The sequence below is a fragment of the Exophiala bonariae genome, assembly GCF_035927105.1.
Source record: "Exophiala bonariae strain CCFEE 5792 chromosome Unknown scaffold_13, whole genome shotgun sequence".
Taxonomy (NCBI): Eukaryota; Fungi; Ascomycota; class Eurotiomycetes; order Chaetothyriales; family Herpotrichiellaceae; genus Exophiala; species Exophiala bonariae.
This window is the reverse complement of record NW_027042488.1, coordinates 418201-431767: the sequence shown is the minus strand read 5'-3', so window position 1 is coordinate 431767 and position 13567 is coordinate 418201. Positions and strand designations below refer to the sequence as shown.

The 13567-nt window shown below is 50.1% G+C and overlaps 4 protein-coding genes across 4 annotated transcripts; 2 read left to right on the top strand and 2 right to left on the bottom strand.

Moving 5' to 3' along the window:
* Positions 1 to 190: 190 nt before the first annotated feature.
* On the top strand, positions 191 to 1291 carry LTR84_002460 (uncharacterized protein; the record flags this gene model as incomplete). The annotated part of the gene is made up of 4 exons (XM_064846070.1): positions 191 to 470; positions 541 to 677; positions 738 to 1107; positions 1185 to 1291. 4 exons carry the CDS (start codon positions 191 to 193, stop codon positions 1289 to 1291), a joined length of 894 nt encoding a protein of 297 aa, XP_064706295.1.
* Positions 1292 to 1605: 314 nt separating this feature from the next.
* On the top strand, positions 1606 to 2896 carry LTR84_002459 (uncharacterized protein; the record flags this gene model as incomplete). The annotated part of the gene is made up of 2 exons (XM_064846069.1): positions 1606 to 1761; positions 1901 to 2896. 2 exons carry the CDS (start codon positions 1606 to 1608, stop codon positions 2894 to 2896), a joined length of 1152 nt encoding a protein of 383 aa, XP_064706294.1.
* A 245-nt stretch (positions 2897 to 3141) lies between these two features.
* Positions 3142 to 6509, bottom strand: TIF32 (eukaryotic translation initiation factor 3 subunit A; the record flags this gene model as incomplete). Its single annotated transcript, XM_064846068.1, has 3 exons — positions 3142 to 6099; positions 6152 to 6376; positions 6468 to 6509. 3 exons carry the CDS (start codon positions 6507 to 6509, stop codon positions 3142 to 3144), a joined length of 3225 nt encoding a protein of 1074 aa, XP_064706293.1.
* A 4356-nt stretch (positions 6510 to 10865) lies between these two features.
* LTR84_002457 (uncharacterized protein) lies at positions 10866 to 11630 on the bottom strand (the record flags this gene model as incomplete). Its single annotated transcript, XM_064846067.1, has 1 exon — positions 10866 to 11630. One exon carries the CDS (start codon positions 11628 to 11630, stop codon positions 10866 to 10868), a length of 765 nt encoding a protein of 254 aa, XP_064706292.1.
* Positions 11631 to 13567: the final 1937 nt, after the last annotated feature.

The window sequence follows — 13567 nt, the reverse complement described above, 5'->3', positions numbered from 1 at the left end:
AATAACCCTAACATAAACGCCGGATTTGCTCCAGGACCACGATTGCACCATGCCGTTCTTTCCCCGAACCAGTTCAATCACCGTTCCATTCCGTAAATGCATTCAGTTCCGAAGACAACAAAACCAGAGGACCATTTGGACTGAATGCAAATATTGAAAAGTCTTCAGAAGAATACATCGAACATCAAAAATGGTCAAAGTTGCGTGGACACGTTTAATTCGCTTTGTTGCGACTGATGGCCGTACTCTACGCGGCGAGCCTATCCTTCCGTCAGAAGATTTCGACCTTGGTAATGTCGCTGAGGCGGACGATTTAAAGGCAAAAGTCATAATCGGCGATGACATATTCGACACCACGGGCCAGACCTTTGTAACGAATGAGATCGTGGGGGTGAAGAAGGTCCTTGGGCCGTTGGCGGCATCAGAGATTCCGATCTTGAGATGTGTGGGTTTGAATTATGCGAAGCACAGTGCGTATTGTCTTGGACTCTTTGATCACTTTTTTTGAACGTCGTGGTGAATTTTCTGACGGTTGCGAAGTCAAGGAGGCCGGGAGAGCTCCTCCCCCATTTCCGTTCATTTTTTTCAAGCCGAATACTACGGTTATTGATCATGAGGCGCCGATCGTAATACCGAAAATTGCCCAGGATGACCAGGCAGACTACGAAGGAGAATTCGTACGTTGCTCGAACCAGATTCAGCAAAGGAGAGAATACTAACGGAGTTACTTGGTGCAGTGCATAGTCATTGGGAAGGATGCAAAGGACGTCTCCGTTGACGATGCCCTCGACTACGTCGGTGGTTACACGGCTGGGAACGACGTCTCATCTCGAAAGCTTCAACGAGATCCCGAACTCGCAGGGAGGGTGCCTCAATGGGGATTCTCTAAGGGATTCGACACTTTCGCTCCGCTCGGACCCGTCCTAGTAGCGCCAGCACTCATTCCAGATCCATCCAAACTCCATCTCAAGACGATTGTGGACGATGAGGTGCGGCAAGACGAAAGCGTATCCGACCTGCTATTTGACTCCAAGTACATCATCTCCTATTTGAGCTCAGGTACGACGCTACAGAAAGGTAGCGTCATCATGACAGGCACTCCTGGTGGTAGGTATTTCTGGATTTTGATGTCATTCCAGATTGCTTTTTGGAGAACACGAATATTGACTAACATTCTAAAATAGGCGTCGGATCTGGATTCAAGCCACCAAGATACCTAACACCCGGAGCGAAAGTTGAGGTCAACATCACGAAGATTGGAACGCTCCGAAATCCTGTCGAGTTTGCGTGAGACGAACCATATCGACGCGTGGTAAAATATAGAGACCAGCGGTTCTTGTATTGCTGCAAGCTTCCTGAGGCAGGAGAATGGTTTGGTATCGAGCTAGATTGAGACATGACATGCGTGGGTTATAGACTCATAAAAGTACGCATCAAATGGGGCAGACGGGGACTGATAAAAGGGGGTTCCAACGAAATCTCTCTATTGCCAAGACTGAGATATCTTTCCACAAATTAGCGATGCCCATTGCACTTAGCTTTTCAGAAGCAAACTATACTAAATATTGCCAGCGATTTTTCCCATGTGTAATAAATACTTGCACAATGTCTTTCTCGTTCGGTTTTAGTGGCGATGATATTGAAGATGACAGTGGCAGTGAAGAGCAAGCGGGCCTTGTGGACGAGATGGTGAAGCATTCGATCTCGGAGAGCACTACATCACATAGCATCAAGCCCAAAACACACTCTTTACGTGAGCTTGTGAGTTCTCTCTTGTCCCGCAACTCGCCAGAATGAAATTGAATGGCTCTACTGGAGATACAAGTGTTGGAAATATGTTGAAAACGCTGGCTCTTGAGATTGATTTTAAATCGTAAAATGATTCTGACATTTCCTAAAGCTACAGCACATTCCATCCCAGATATCGTATAATGCATTGACAATATCACCACTCCCGAAGATGACGCAATCAACATATCTACGTTCCGTAAACGAAGGTCACTCAACACAAATCCAACGACGGTCTCTATTCGATATCCGCGCCCAACTAATGGCGGAAGTGAACCCGGAGGAAGACGACATCTCAGACAGCCTGCTATCGGGCCTGGAAAACGGAGACCTCACGTCCGGAGTCTACGAAGGCGGGTTCAAGACCTGGGAATGCGCACTCGATCTTGCGTCACTGTGCGCCGGACTTGATTTCGGGTCTGGGGGCGCCAATGGCTGGGATGTGGTAGAACTCGGAGCTGGGAGTGCCATTCCCAGTCTGACGATTGTGAGGAACTACCTGGGCAGTGCAGCGAAGGGAGATCTCAGGATGACGTTGTGTGATTACAATGAAGATGTGTTGAGACTGGCGACTGCGCCGAATCTGCTTGTCAACTACCTTCAACAAGTGACGGCGGTGGCTTCCTCGTCAGGTGCTCCTCCCGAGGACATCTCAGAGGAAGGCGAGCTGGACGTCGAAGCACTAGGGCCAGAGCCAATCGAAAACTCAGAGTCGAGCCTTCGACAGCGTGGAATAACTGTCAACTTCTTGTCTGGAGGCTGGGGTGATGCGTTCATCGACAAATTCGCGACTCTGACATCGGCGTCCTCATCTTCTCGGGAAGCAAGAAACCTGCTGATACTGGCCTCGGAGACGATCTACTCGCTCACTTCGACAAAGATATTTGCCGAGACACTCCTGCAATTGATCCGACGACATCGGGAGACATATGATAGGGGTGATGCTAAAGCGTGGGTTGCGGCGAAGAAAGTCTACTTTGGTGTTGGCGGAGGGGTGGACGACTTTGTGCGCCAGATCGAGAGTCAGCATGGTGAAGTTCGGCTTCTCTACGAGACGAGTGATACGGGAGTGGGCAGGGTGATATTAGAAGTCAGTGTGCCGACATGAATGTCAAGAGATTTCCCATTTGCAGGCAGTATCGCGTGATGGAAAACATACTTGGGCAGCCGGGGTCCAAGGTCAAGATGCTATTTCTATTGATCTGCCATGCGCCTCAATGCTCCGCGATGCCAGTTCAATTTGGGAGTGTCGGTGAACTCGAGGCTAAACTAAAATACACATGCACACTTTTGGCATCGGAGAATGACAAGATCCGCCCAGCCCAGATCGCAACCCTAAAACTATTTGAAAGCCTACTGCTGACGGTTGCGCATGCTTGGTGGCACATAACGGCTACCACCACTGGCAGCAGCGGGCTTCCTCAATGGCTCCTCGTTGCTAGCAGGTCCAGGCGACCCAGCGCCTTCTCTCGAATTACTGCGACCTTCTCTCAGATGTGCCGGTACATATCTACCTCCGCTGGCGCCGTTAGCAGGTGACGAAGAAGCATTGCGGTTTGGTAGCTCTCTTGGGGGAGCGTCTGCACGGCTATTGGCTCCTTCACGCATATGAGGGGGAACATAGCCACCAGGCCGACGAACTGGCTCCTGCACTGGCGGTGCATCCGAGGTAGGTTCTGGAGCAGTACGAGCAGCAGGGCCAGAACCTTCACCAGCCTCCTTTGCAAGTTGACGTTCACGCCAGCCTCCTCCACCTCCAGTCTTGCCTGCCAAGGCGAGTCGAGGAGCAGTTCGGCCTTCTTGTGAATCGGTTCGACTGTCGAGCGTTGGAGGTTCTCTCCGAATGGGTGGTTGTGGTTCTGTTCTGCGAGCGGCTCTTCTGGCGGCAGCTTCTTCCTCGCGTTGCATTTGTTTCTTCGCAGCTTCGTCACGTTCGGCACGGTCAGCCTCGGCCTTAGCTCTTCTCTCAGCGGCAACTTTCTTCTTTTCTTCCTCCGCACGAGCTTTCTCTTCCTCCTCTTGTCGTTGCTGTTCCTCTTCCTCTTGGATGCGACGCTCCTCGGCCTCCTGTGCAGCGCGTTGTCGAGCTTGCTCTTCGTGATGGGCCTTGATACGCTTGCGTTTCTCTTCTTCAAACTCGCGCTCAGCTCTCTTTCGAAGTCTTTCGAATTCAGCAGCACGACGCTCGGTAATCTGTCCCTTGAAGGAGTCGTATGGCTTGACCAAGCGACTGAGACGATGTTTCAATGCAAGCCCTTCTTTGTGTTTCAACTGCGCCTCCTGCAAGGTATCAGCCTTGGTCTGCTCGTAGACTCTGAGGTCTTCCTGGCGCTGCTTTTCGTAATCCTCATCCTGGTACTTCAATTCTTCACGACGGAAAGCACGCTCCAGATGATCATTTCTCTTCGCAGTAACACGGATGCGGTTGTCCTTCTCATTTTTATCCTTCTCAAGTTGAGTAAGCTTGAGAATACGAATGGCGTTCGAGTCAAGATCTTCAATGTTGACATCTTCCAAGTCGATCTTCATGCCACCTTTGAGCTCCTCCAGTTGCTTCTCCATTTCCTGGCGACGAATTCGGGCTTGTTCATCCTTGACACGTTTGAGTTCTCGGGCCTTGGTTTCGTCTCTCAGTCGCTGGCTTTCAGCTTCTGCCTGTTGTTGCGCTCGAATACGGCGTCGCGTCTCCTCTTCTCTCTGGCGTTTGGAGAGTGCTTCGGAAGCAGCTTCCTTTTGTTTCTCAATGACGATACGCCTCTTAAGAATATCTTCATGCTCTTGTGCGGCACCAGCCTCAGCACGCGCCAACGCAGATTCTCTTGCTGCTAGTCGAGCCTGATTGTATGATGGGTCCACATACATGCATGTGATGTGTAAGGTCTTAGCAAGTCGGGTCAATTGAGATCGAGCGATTTCAGCGGGAGTATTTTGCAGTCGCTGAACAGAGCCGGTCTCGCTTTCGGCAGATCCGGCGACACTGCCCTGCTGGAGAGCTTTGGTCGAAGAGAAGACGTCAGAGTCGAAAGCCAGTATGCCGGACACATGATCAAGGCGGATCGACAGGTCACCCTTCTTGCAGCCATTCATGATGAATTTCTCAATCATAGCTGGGGTCACTTCGAATGGTGCAGGAAACTGGGCGAGCTTATTGACGAAACTCATCTCGACCGATTCATAGACTTGAGACAGCTGTTGGAAGAGCCGAGTTAAGATGACCTGTTGAAGAGGGAGTACATACTTCTCCATCTCGGGATCAACTCCAATCTTGGCAAGTATAGGAGAGATCTTCTTGCAGATTGAAAGGGGGTGGAAGTCGACCTCAAGAATGTTGTAGAGATCCCTGATTTCTGGTCGCACTCTCTTCAGTAGACCCTTAGTCAATGCGTCCTTGAAGAGACCTGCTCTTGTAGGTGCAGATGGCATAGTCAGGAGATTGGTCAAGCGTTGGTTCTTGTTCTTGCGTGCCTCATCGACATCAACCAGGGCTCCACGGGAACGAGAAGTACTGATGACGGGAATGGCTAGTGCTGAGAGGAGGACGAAAGAAGCGGCCTTGGTGAGGGTCTCCTCCGAAACGGCAGGATTGTCTCTTTTAGTGCCTTGACCTGAGGCCAAGGAGAGGGAAGATTGGCGAAGGAGGTTGTAGTATTTGTTGTAAGCGGCAGCGTGGAAGAGGAAGTTGTCACTGACCAAGAAGATCTTGGTTAGCTTCTCGTAGTAATTGGCCATCATGATGTTCTTCGCCGGGCGTTTGGACAGTGTCAACAACATATGGATATCTTCGACGCTGCGGAAAGCCTCTTGCCAAAGTTCGAGTTCATCGGCCACGTTTAACTGGCGGAAACGGGTTTCCAAATGGCGTTGCAAAGTATCAGGCTCGTTCAAGTTAATAGCATGCATTTGAGAAGAATACTTTGCAGCGTTTTGGACATGGTTGCGCAAAAGCTCACAAAGTCGGCGAAACTCGGTCTTTCTGGTGTACTTGAGGCAGAAATCAAAGGCCTGGTGTGCAGTGCTCTGATACATGATCTCGAGTCGGGCATTGTTCTTGAGGATTTCTAGAACAGTTCGGTATGTTTCCCAGAGAAATTTGAGCCATGGTGTAACGATTGCCCGGTCAGTCCGATCCTTGGACTGCTCGCCAGAGACAGTAGCAAGGAGAATTGTTTCGGGTGTTTCGGTGGCCTCGAGATCATCGATGTTGAGATTTGTGGAGGTTGCAGTATCAATGGTAGATTGGACTTGGTCAGCCTTTGCCTGGGCTTCGGTGACCTTTTGTTCCGCGAGTTCAATGAACTTTTTCAAGACCAGCTATGATATTGTCAGGCTTGTCTCTAACCACTCCCACGCAGTAACAAATTACCTCAATGGTTCCAACATTTGTATTCTGCGCAATGTTCTTGTACTGGTAAAGTCCATCCTTTGCAGATTTGCCTTTGCGAAGATCGACGGACAACTCGACAAAAAGGAGCATCACCGGCTCCAAGGAGGCGATGGGGCTATTACGGGATCGCTTGGACGTGACATGTTCGTGCAAGACATTGAGGGCGGCTTGGGTTTGATCGACGGCGATGAGCTCTTGTGCTCGCTGCGCACAAAGAATGTCAGTCAAATGAATCTCCAGACGCAGGCTGACAAGACGCCAGTGCCAGTGGGTTGAGGATGGCAAACGGCCTTACCCTGAGCACATTCTCGGGACGAATGTGTGGTGGTGGAGGCATCTTGACGATCGCTTTCTTTGAGTCTCAGGAAAGCAGAGATGATCAAATCAATGACCTCTCGAGACTTTGTGCTAGTCTGTCCTAGAGATGAGGGGATAAAATATTGCCTTTGTGACTGAGCCTGCGATGGGCATCGTGTGTCGTGAGGTTTTGGACAAAATTAGCTTAGCCAATATCTTGGCAGAGGTCAGGGATCACGTGTTTCACATTCAAGTTCCGTCGGCTAAGCTACTCTGTTTGTCATCTACGGAGGACGGATTATTCCTAACCGAGCCCAACACACGCCAATTCATTAGCGTCACTCTAGCGTTTGTCCAGCGCAATAATCATGCATTCTCCAGGTACGACACGGGCCCGAGGCCCTCCTTATTCTGATTTCGGGGGGTTACCTGCAACCTCAACTTGAACGCAAAAAGCCGTCCACCTTCTCCTGTTACTAACCCAATCTCCTCTCACAGAGACCCTGTGGCTCGTCCTGAACGGCCTCCATCCTGATCAACTTACCCTTTGTCCCAGTCGTACGGTGCCCTTCAAGGATCGGCTGAGCTTCATCAACTTGCAGGAAAAGCTCATCTGCTCTACCTCTCCTGTCAAAAAGGCGCGCCTCCCAACCCCAAGCCCACCTCCACCGCCAGCCAGTCCACCTCAGCCGAGCCGACCAGAGAGATTGAACACCTTCTTCTTCCGTGACCAATCCGACGTGCGCAAAATCTACTCTCTCGACTACCACCACTACCTCTACGATCGTCCTGATTTCAGAGTCGAGATCCCTTCACCATGCCAGCAGCATACGCGGTGCGAGACGGTGGAGATGCCAAGAGCAAGAAACAGTCCATGGCAGATCTCAAACTGCGCAGGCTCCAAGAACTTAACTCGCGGCTGAAGGAAGACCTCGAAAGGCCCAGAGTCAAGGTTGCGGAGGCATCAATGAGGTGAGCTTGTTATTGTTATCACCAGATGCGCACCATTCAATCTACTAATCTTTTCGGCACAGTCTTATCAACTACTGCAATCAAACGAGAGACTACATGGTCCCCTCGGTCTGGGGCCAGGTAGACAGAAAAGAAGATCCCTACAATCCTCAAAGTGCTGGAAATGAAGGATGCTGTGTCGTGATGTAATGGGTTGTCGATGATATTGATGGATGAAGAAGGTCCAGGGCCGACAATTCACAAACCTTATGAACCATGTGCTCCTGGCCCAGAGGGGGTTGATGTCTGTTACAAAAAGCATTCAAGTTAGGCGCAAGACGGCGTTCTCAGCACGTTCAGCAAGGCGACATCAGGGTTTTCGAATGTAAAAGGCAGCACGTTTCACAGTGCGTTGTTCAGGAGCTTGTCCACAAACTTCGATGAATTGTAATTTCATCCTAGGGTATTAGTGATGGCCATGAATCGAATTAAAAAGAAAATCCAGAATTTGAAAGTCATCCAGAATTCAGGTTCTATCGTTCATCAACTTTCCCCTCTATATATTGACGAAGACATTGGACTTTTCATTCTTGTTCATGGATTGCCACGAGAAATCCATTTACCGACCATCACATCACACTTTTTGTCATAGTTCCTATCTGGACTATTACATCTCAGTTTGCATCAGATCGAGTTCTTCCGCACACTACCTTTCTCGTACAAATCATGCCACCATGTCTTGAATAGTTGCCAGATTGGATTGTATTGCCATGACACTACTGACACAGGACCACACTGATGGACCAGTGAGCGACAAACAGGCTGAGATCAAGCCCAAGGATACCCCGGCACGAAGCCCTCAGGTCCTCTTTTGGCGTTCCTCGCTTAGGTGCCCATGGGCGGCCAACCCAAGTAATTATAACCATTGCGATTCACGACCGAAGAAGCCCCTGGGGACGCTTCCAATAGTAATAATAATCGTAATAATAATATTCGGTTCCGGGGAGCCGGAATGGGCCCCTTCGACAAACACGACACCTTGTTTGAGTCTCGATGCTTGCGCAATCTCAGGCAGCTAGGCGAGCATGGACAGATCAATCAAACACTATCGCAAGGGATACAGGACATTGTTTCAGCAGTGATGATTCACAATATATTTCATGCCTGTGTCCTTGACATGTTACACAGATGTCCCAAGCAGGACTGATCAGTATTCTGTGCAGCCTTAACAAGCTACCCGATGGTTTGGGGCAGTTCGTTAATTCTCCGGGTGGCTGTCGATCATGACTTCAGCTGCACTGTACGTCTCCGTTGTAAAATGCTCCAGCCATTCCAAACACGTCTTTTGTGATCCATATGTAACATATTCAATGGTGATTGGTGGTGATCATAAAATATCTCTCTTGAACTATTCTCAAGCTCCATTTCACAGCACTGGATATATCGTTTGTTGAAACCTCTGACAACTTGCAACCACACTGAAGATCGATCTTGCAAGCTACAATGACCACCAAGTCCAATTCCTTGGTCCAAGTCCCACGAATAGCAATCAGGTTCTGTACCCAATGTAAATGGAACCTTCGTGCAGCTTATGTGAGTTTTCTCCCTGGTTGAATCAAGCATTTGTCGTTGCACGGGGCATTTGTTGCTGGCAACACCACGAGATGGTGTCAATGAGCGTCTTGGAAAGCTTGCTGGAGAAGAGTTGAGGTGTCCTTATTTGGTTGGATCTCGCCTGCCTCTTCATCCTCCGAAAGCTGCTTCGAACGGAGAATGGTCTAGACTCAGTCGCTTCTTCCCCCCTTTGCCCCTTCAGAATCCCTTACCCAAGCCCAATATAACCAACTAATGCCTCAATACACAGTACGCACAGGAGCTTCTTCAGACATTTGGCACTTCGGTGGGGGAGATAGCTTTGCAACCCGTTACAGGTGGCATCTTCACTGTAACGATAACACATGCAAGCACACCCACGGGGTCATCACCCGACGAGAATGAAACGGCCACTGCAGTCACCGAGACTCTGCTTTGGGACCGCAAGGCTGAAGGCGGGTTCCCAGAGACCAAGGAATTAAAGAACAGGGTGCGCAATATTATCGAGCCAGGTCGTGACCTGGGTCATATCGACCGTAGTCTCAAGAAGCAACAGCAACAGCAACAGGTCAATCAGGATGGAGACAAATCCGTGGCAGATGAAAAGTCAGCCCGATCAGCCGCTTCCGAAACAGAGTCTCAAAAAGTTCCCGAGCTGAAGACCGACAACGAGACCGACGCTGTCCACAATGCTGGTGGAGAAGCAAATTCTACGTCGAAGGCGGAATGTGAGGACTGTAAGTAGTCTGCAACCCGCAAGCCTGATCCCGCATTCAACTGTCCTGCTGGGAGACGGACCATGTCCGCCATCAGTGGGGAGAATGATGACCAAATCCATGTCGGCAGAGTACCATACGACGAGCTATTCGGGCACCTTTTCCCCCGCGGATCACCCCAGCTACGTCCTTTCATGAGGACATATTTGGGCAGACGACGAGGGAGTTATGGAAGTTTGTCTCGCTACCCTACCAGCGAGAGCAAGGCCAGGCTCGACATATGATGTAGATGGATTGATATCGAGTCACCCTGTCCGTGCGACAACGTCGCGACCATCTGGACGCAGCAAATGGATTCCGAAATGCCATGCCGATGAAAGAAATTGAATGCTATCATCATTCTCGTATGGTAGGGTTTCTCCTCAATCTCTAGCAGTATATTGGTAACTGGGGACGAGGTAGAGCTTATGGGTCCGAGAAGATGTAAAGTGCAATAAACGAATCTCATATGGACCAAATTCAATATTTGGGGCGTGTTGAAGGTCTCTGGTCAATGCAGTGAGAGATGGACCAAGTCATTTGAGAGCATCGAGAAACAATGAACCTGATTGAACTGCAGGTTAATCAGACAACCTTGTACTCTGTGCTCGCACTCACTTTCTCGAGTATCGTTATCTAACTTGAAGCACATGATACCTTGCCTTCAGTCGCCCAGATGGCAATGCATCGCAGTCCACGTTCTTTTCGTGGGACTTCCCGGCCCTGCTACTGGGAAGCGTTTACGTAGGCTCACGATGGGTCCCATTCCTCTGCCAGCCAGACTGAGGTCCTTGCCACGCTGATCATATGCTTTTTTGCGCCTCGACTATGCTCATGCTGGATGGCACTCTCTTCTGATTATAGACACCGACAATCTTCTGCATATGGCAAGGCTTCATTTGCCCAAAACGACATCCGACATCTCCGAGGAGATATCAGACTTTCAGGACCATCAATGTTTTGCCAGGGCAGTGGAACAATTCAACCTTCGACCACCATCCAAACTGTCCAGCCTTCTTGTCGCTCGAATCTGAGCTGCCCACATAAGGTAAATAAATGGGAATCTGTAGATTGCCACCCACTCGAGGTCGAGATTCTCATTTATCTTTCTTCAATTTCTTCTCGACGTACTTCTTCACCCGTTTGTCACTCATGATGAAACCAGTCACAGCAACACCGAGGAAAACCTGTGCGACAGCAGTACTCTGAGCGCTGCTGGGTGTAGGATTGCAGTTCGACGCGTCCAAGGGCGTCGCCACCGTCGCAAAGCCGAGTTCAGGATAGACGGTTGGTGCAGCAGCATCTAGGTGTGGCCTCGCAGGCTTTGTTGACCGCTGAGCTTCCTGCTTCGCCTCGAGCTCAGCCTTGGCAGCGGCCGCCGCCGCCTGCCGTTCCGGCTCCTCGTCCACCCACTTCTGTAGGACGTCTTGTTCAGGGAACATGCGTCTGCGAAAGGCAATCCACAGGGGGACGAGGAGGCGGTGCAGCTTGTCCTCTTCCTTCTGGGCCTCGACGGTGAGCTTTTTCGTCTTCCCGGCCCAGCTCGCCTTGGTCCATCGAGACGCGTGGGCGGCCGAGCTGCGACACCACGGGTGCGCGAACCGAGAGCCCAGGAAGACCACAGTGCATTTTCGAAATTTCTCCTTGGTGCCCGGCTCGAGGAGATTGATGGCCACGGCTTGTTCTCGGAAGACTTTCAGGTCGTGGAAGAAGTCTGCCTGGGAGGACTTTTTGATCAGCAGTGCATCGAAGAATCGGGCGTAGCATCCTGGAGACTCGTTGAGGGCCTGGATGTAGTGCAGCTGCTCTGCGGATATTGTGAGTTCCTGCTCTGGTTCCTCTTGAAGCTGTGTGGCTGCCATCGGGAGTTTTTAGCTGTGATGATGGCCACTAGTAATAGTTTCTGGATGGTGCTGCTGTAGATTGATTGTCAAAGCCGTCGCCGAGGGTTATTGCCAACTTCAAAGAAAATTGGGATGGGAAATTACAAGGCCCAGGAAACAAATTGATTACTTGTTTTTCTCAGTTATCATGGTGCCCAATAGCTTAACTGGATGCAAGACTATCATCGGATCAATCAAGGATGAAATAAAGGGTGTTTTTGACAAATTGAAGAGGTCCTCACGAATTTTGAGGTTATCATTCTGGTGGAACCTTGAACTCCAGGCCAAGGCTTTACAGCCTCGTCCTCGAGGCTTGCAGTCTTCCTATTGGCCGACCTACCTCCCAAGCATTCTGATCGTCATGTCTCATCTCCGTATCAGTATCGCTTGAATTTTCACGTTGGCTGAAGTCGTGAAGCAAAGCCAGGTTGTGATGATACACAATATGCACAGCAAGATACGTGCTGCGAAGGCGTTAGTTGAAGATAAGATGCCTGCTTACCGGAGGTGACACAGGTGATTTTCACACAATACGAAGTCGCTTTTAGGTTGCCAAGGTTGATGGCACACTCAACTTCAAATTGAAAATTTTGATAGTAATGAGCTCTCGTGTTATTGAGTCCTGCCCTAGCGTCTACTAGCACTAAGTAGCGATTGTCTATATTGACGCTCAGGGACTTAGTACATTGCACGGTACACTCATTCAAGCTCGGCGTCGGCTCAATTATGCAATATTACCGGCCACAGTCACGAATGGCCTGGAGACTTCACTTTCGATCCAAACGCCCCAAGGGGACATCTTGTAGATCATGACTAACGGACTCCAAGTGCTTGGGGTCTAACACTCCTGGGAACGATCTCGTTTTAACTTCAAGGATAAAATGCGGTGAAGAAAGGGGTTGTCATGTGGGAACTCATAGCTGCGGATCAGAAATCGAGACACGGCTCACCCAGAACGCGAAGTATCACGAGGGCAACCGCGCTGTTGTTTATTGCGGTGAACTTACGAAGGAGCTTGCCTGTGCACGATCTGAAGCATGCATGCAGCATCCTTCTGTGTTCTAACAACTCGTATCCCACCATGGACAAGTGTTACGCATGAAATCTTGACCAGTAAAGGCACGGGCACACCAGTCTGGTGAAGGGCCATTCGGCAAGACCTTCAAGTGCCGAGAGGCATGTAGTGACCTTTTGGTTGGCTTTACGGTGATGCTGGTGGATGAAAACTGAGGTCCATGGCTCAAGATGGAAGTCTGATATCCAAAAATGGCCAGAATTGAAGCTTGAGATAGCGTGCAGGATTGAAGCATAGTCACCCTGGTGGCTCTTCCCGATAGGCGGAGTGGTCCAAATACGAATGAATCGGCAGGCCAGGCCAGGCCGTCTGGGGCGTGGGCGTGAGCTTGGGCGTTTGCGGTCAAAACTCGAGTCTTTGACATGTACGTTTTATCTCACACAATTGACGGCCACTGCTTTCACGCGTCGACAACTACTCGTGAGATGCACGCTGCCGGTTAAGCGTGGGGGGCAAATGCGAAGAATGTGAAGAATGTGTGAACTGGAACAGGACCGGTGCTTGCATTAGACTCGGGTGAACGCCAACCATGATTGGCCTGTCATAAATGCCTCATACATTTTCTCGTTTCCAGTGGGTCTGGGCCGACCTCGAATCTCAACCTCATCTCAATTCCCAATTCAATTCATTCCCTCGGTCCACTCCGCGATTCATGACCTGATAGCTTCGAGCTCGTGCAGGATTCGGAGGTCATCCATTTGGGTGATTTGTTGTTGGCTGTTACTTCCAAGGGACGCACGAGACTGTCATCGTCTCCAACTGCTCAGAACACTCGGTGGGTATTGATTGCCATTGCTTTTATCGAGGGTCGAGGGTCCCATCAGACTACCTCGTACCCTGC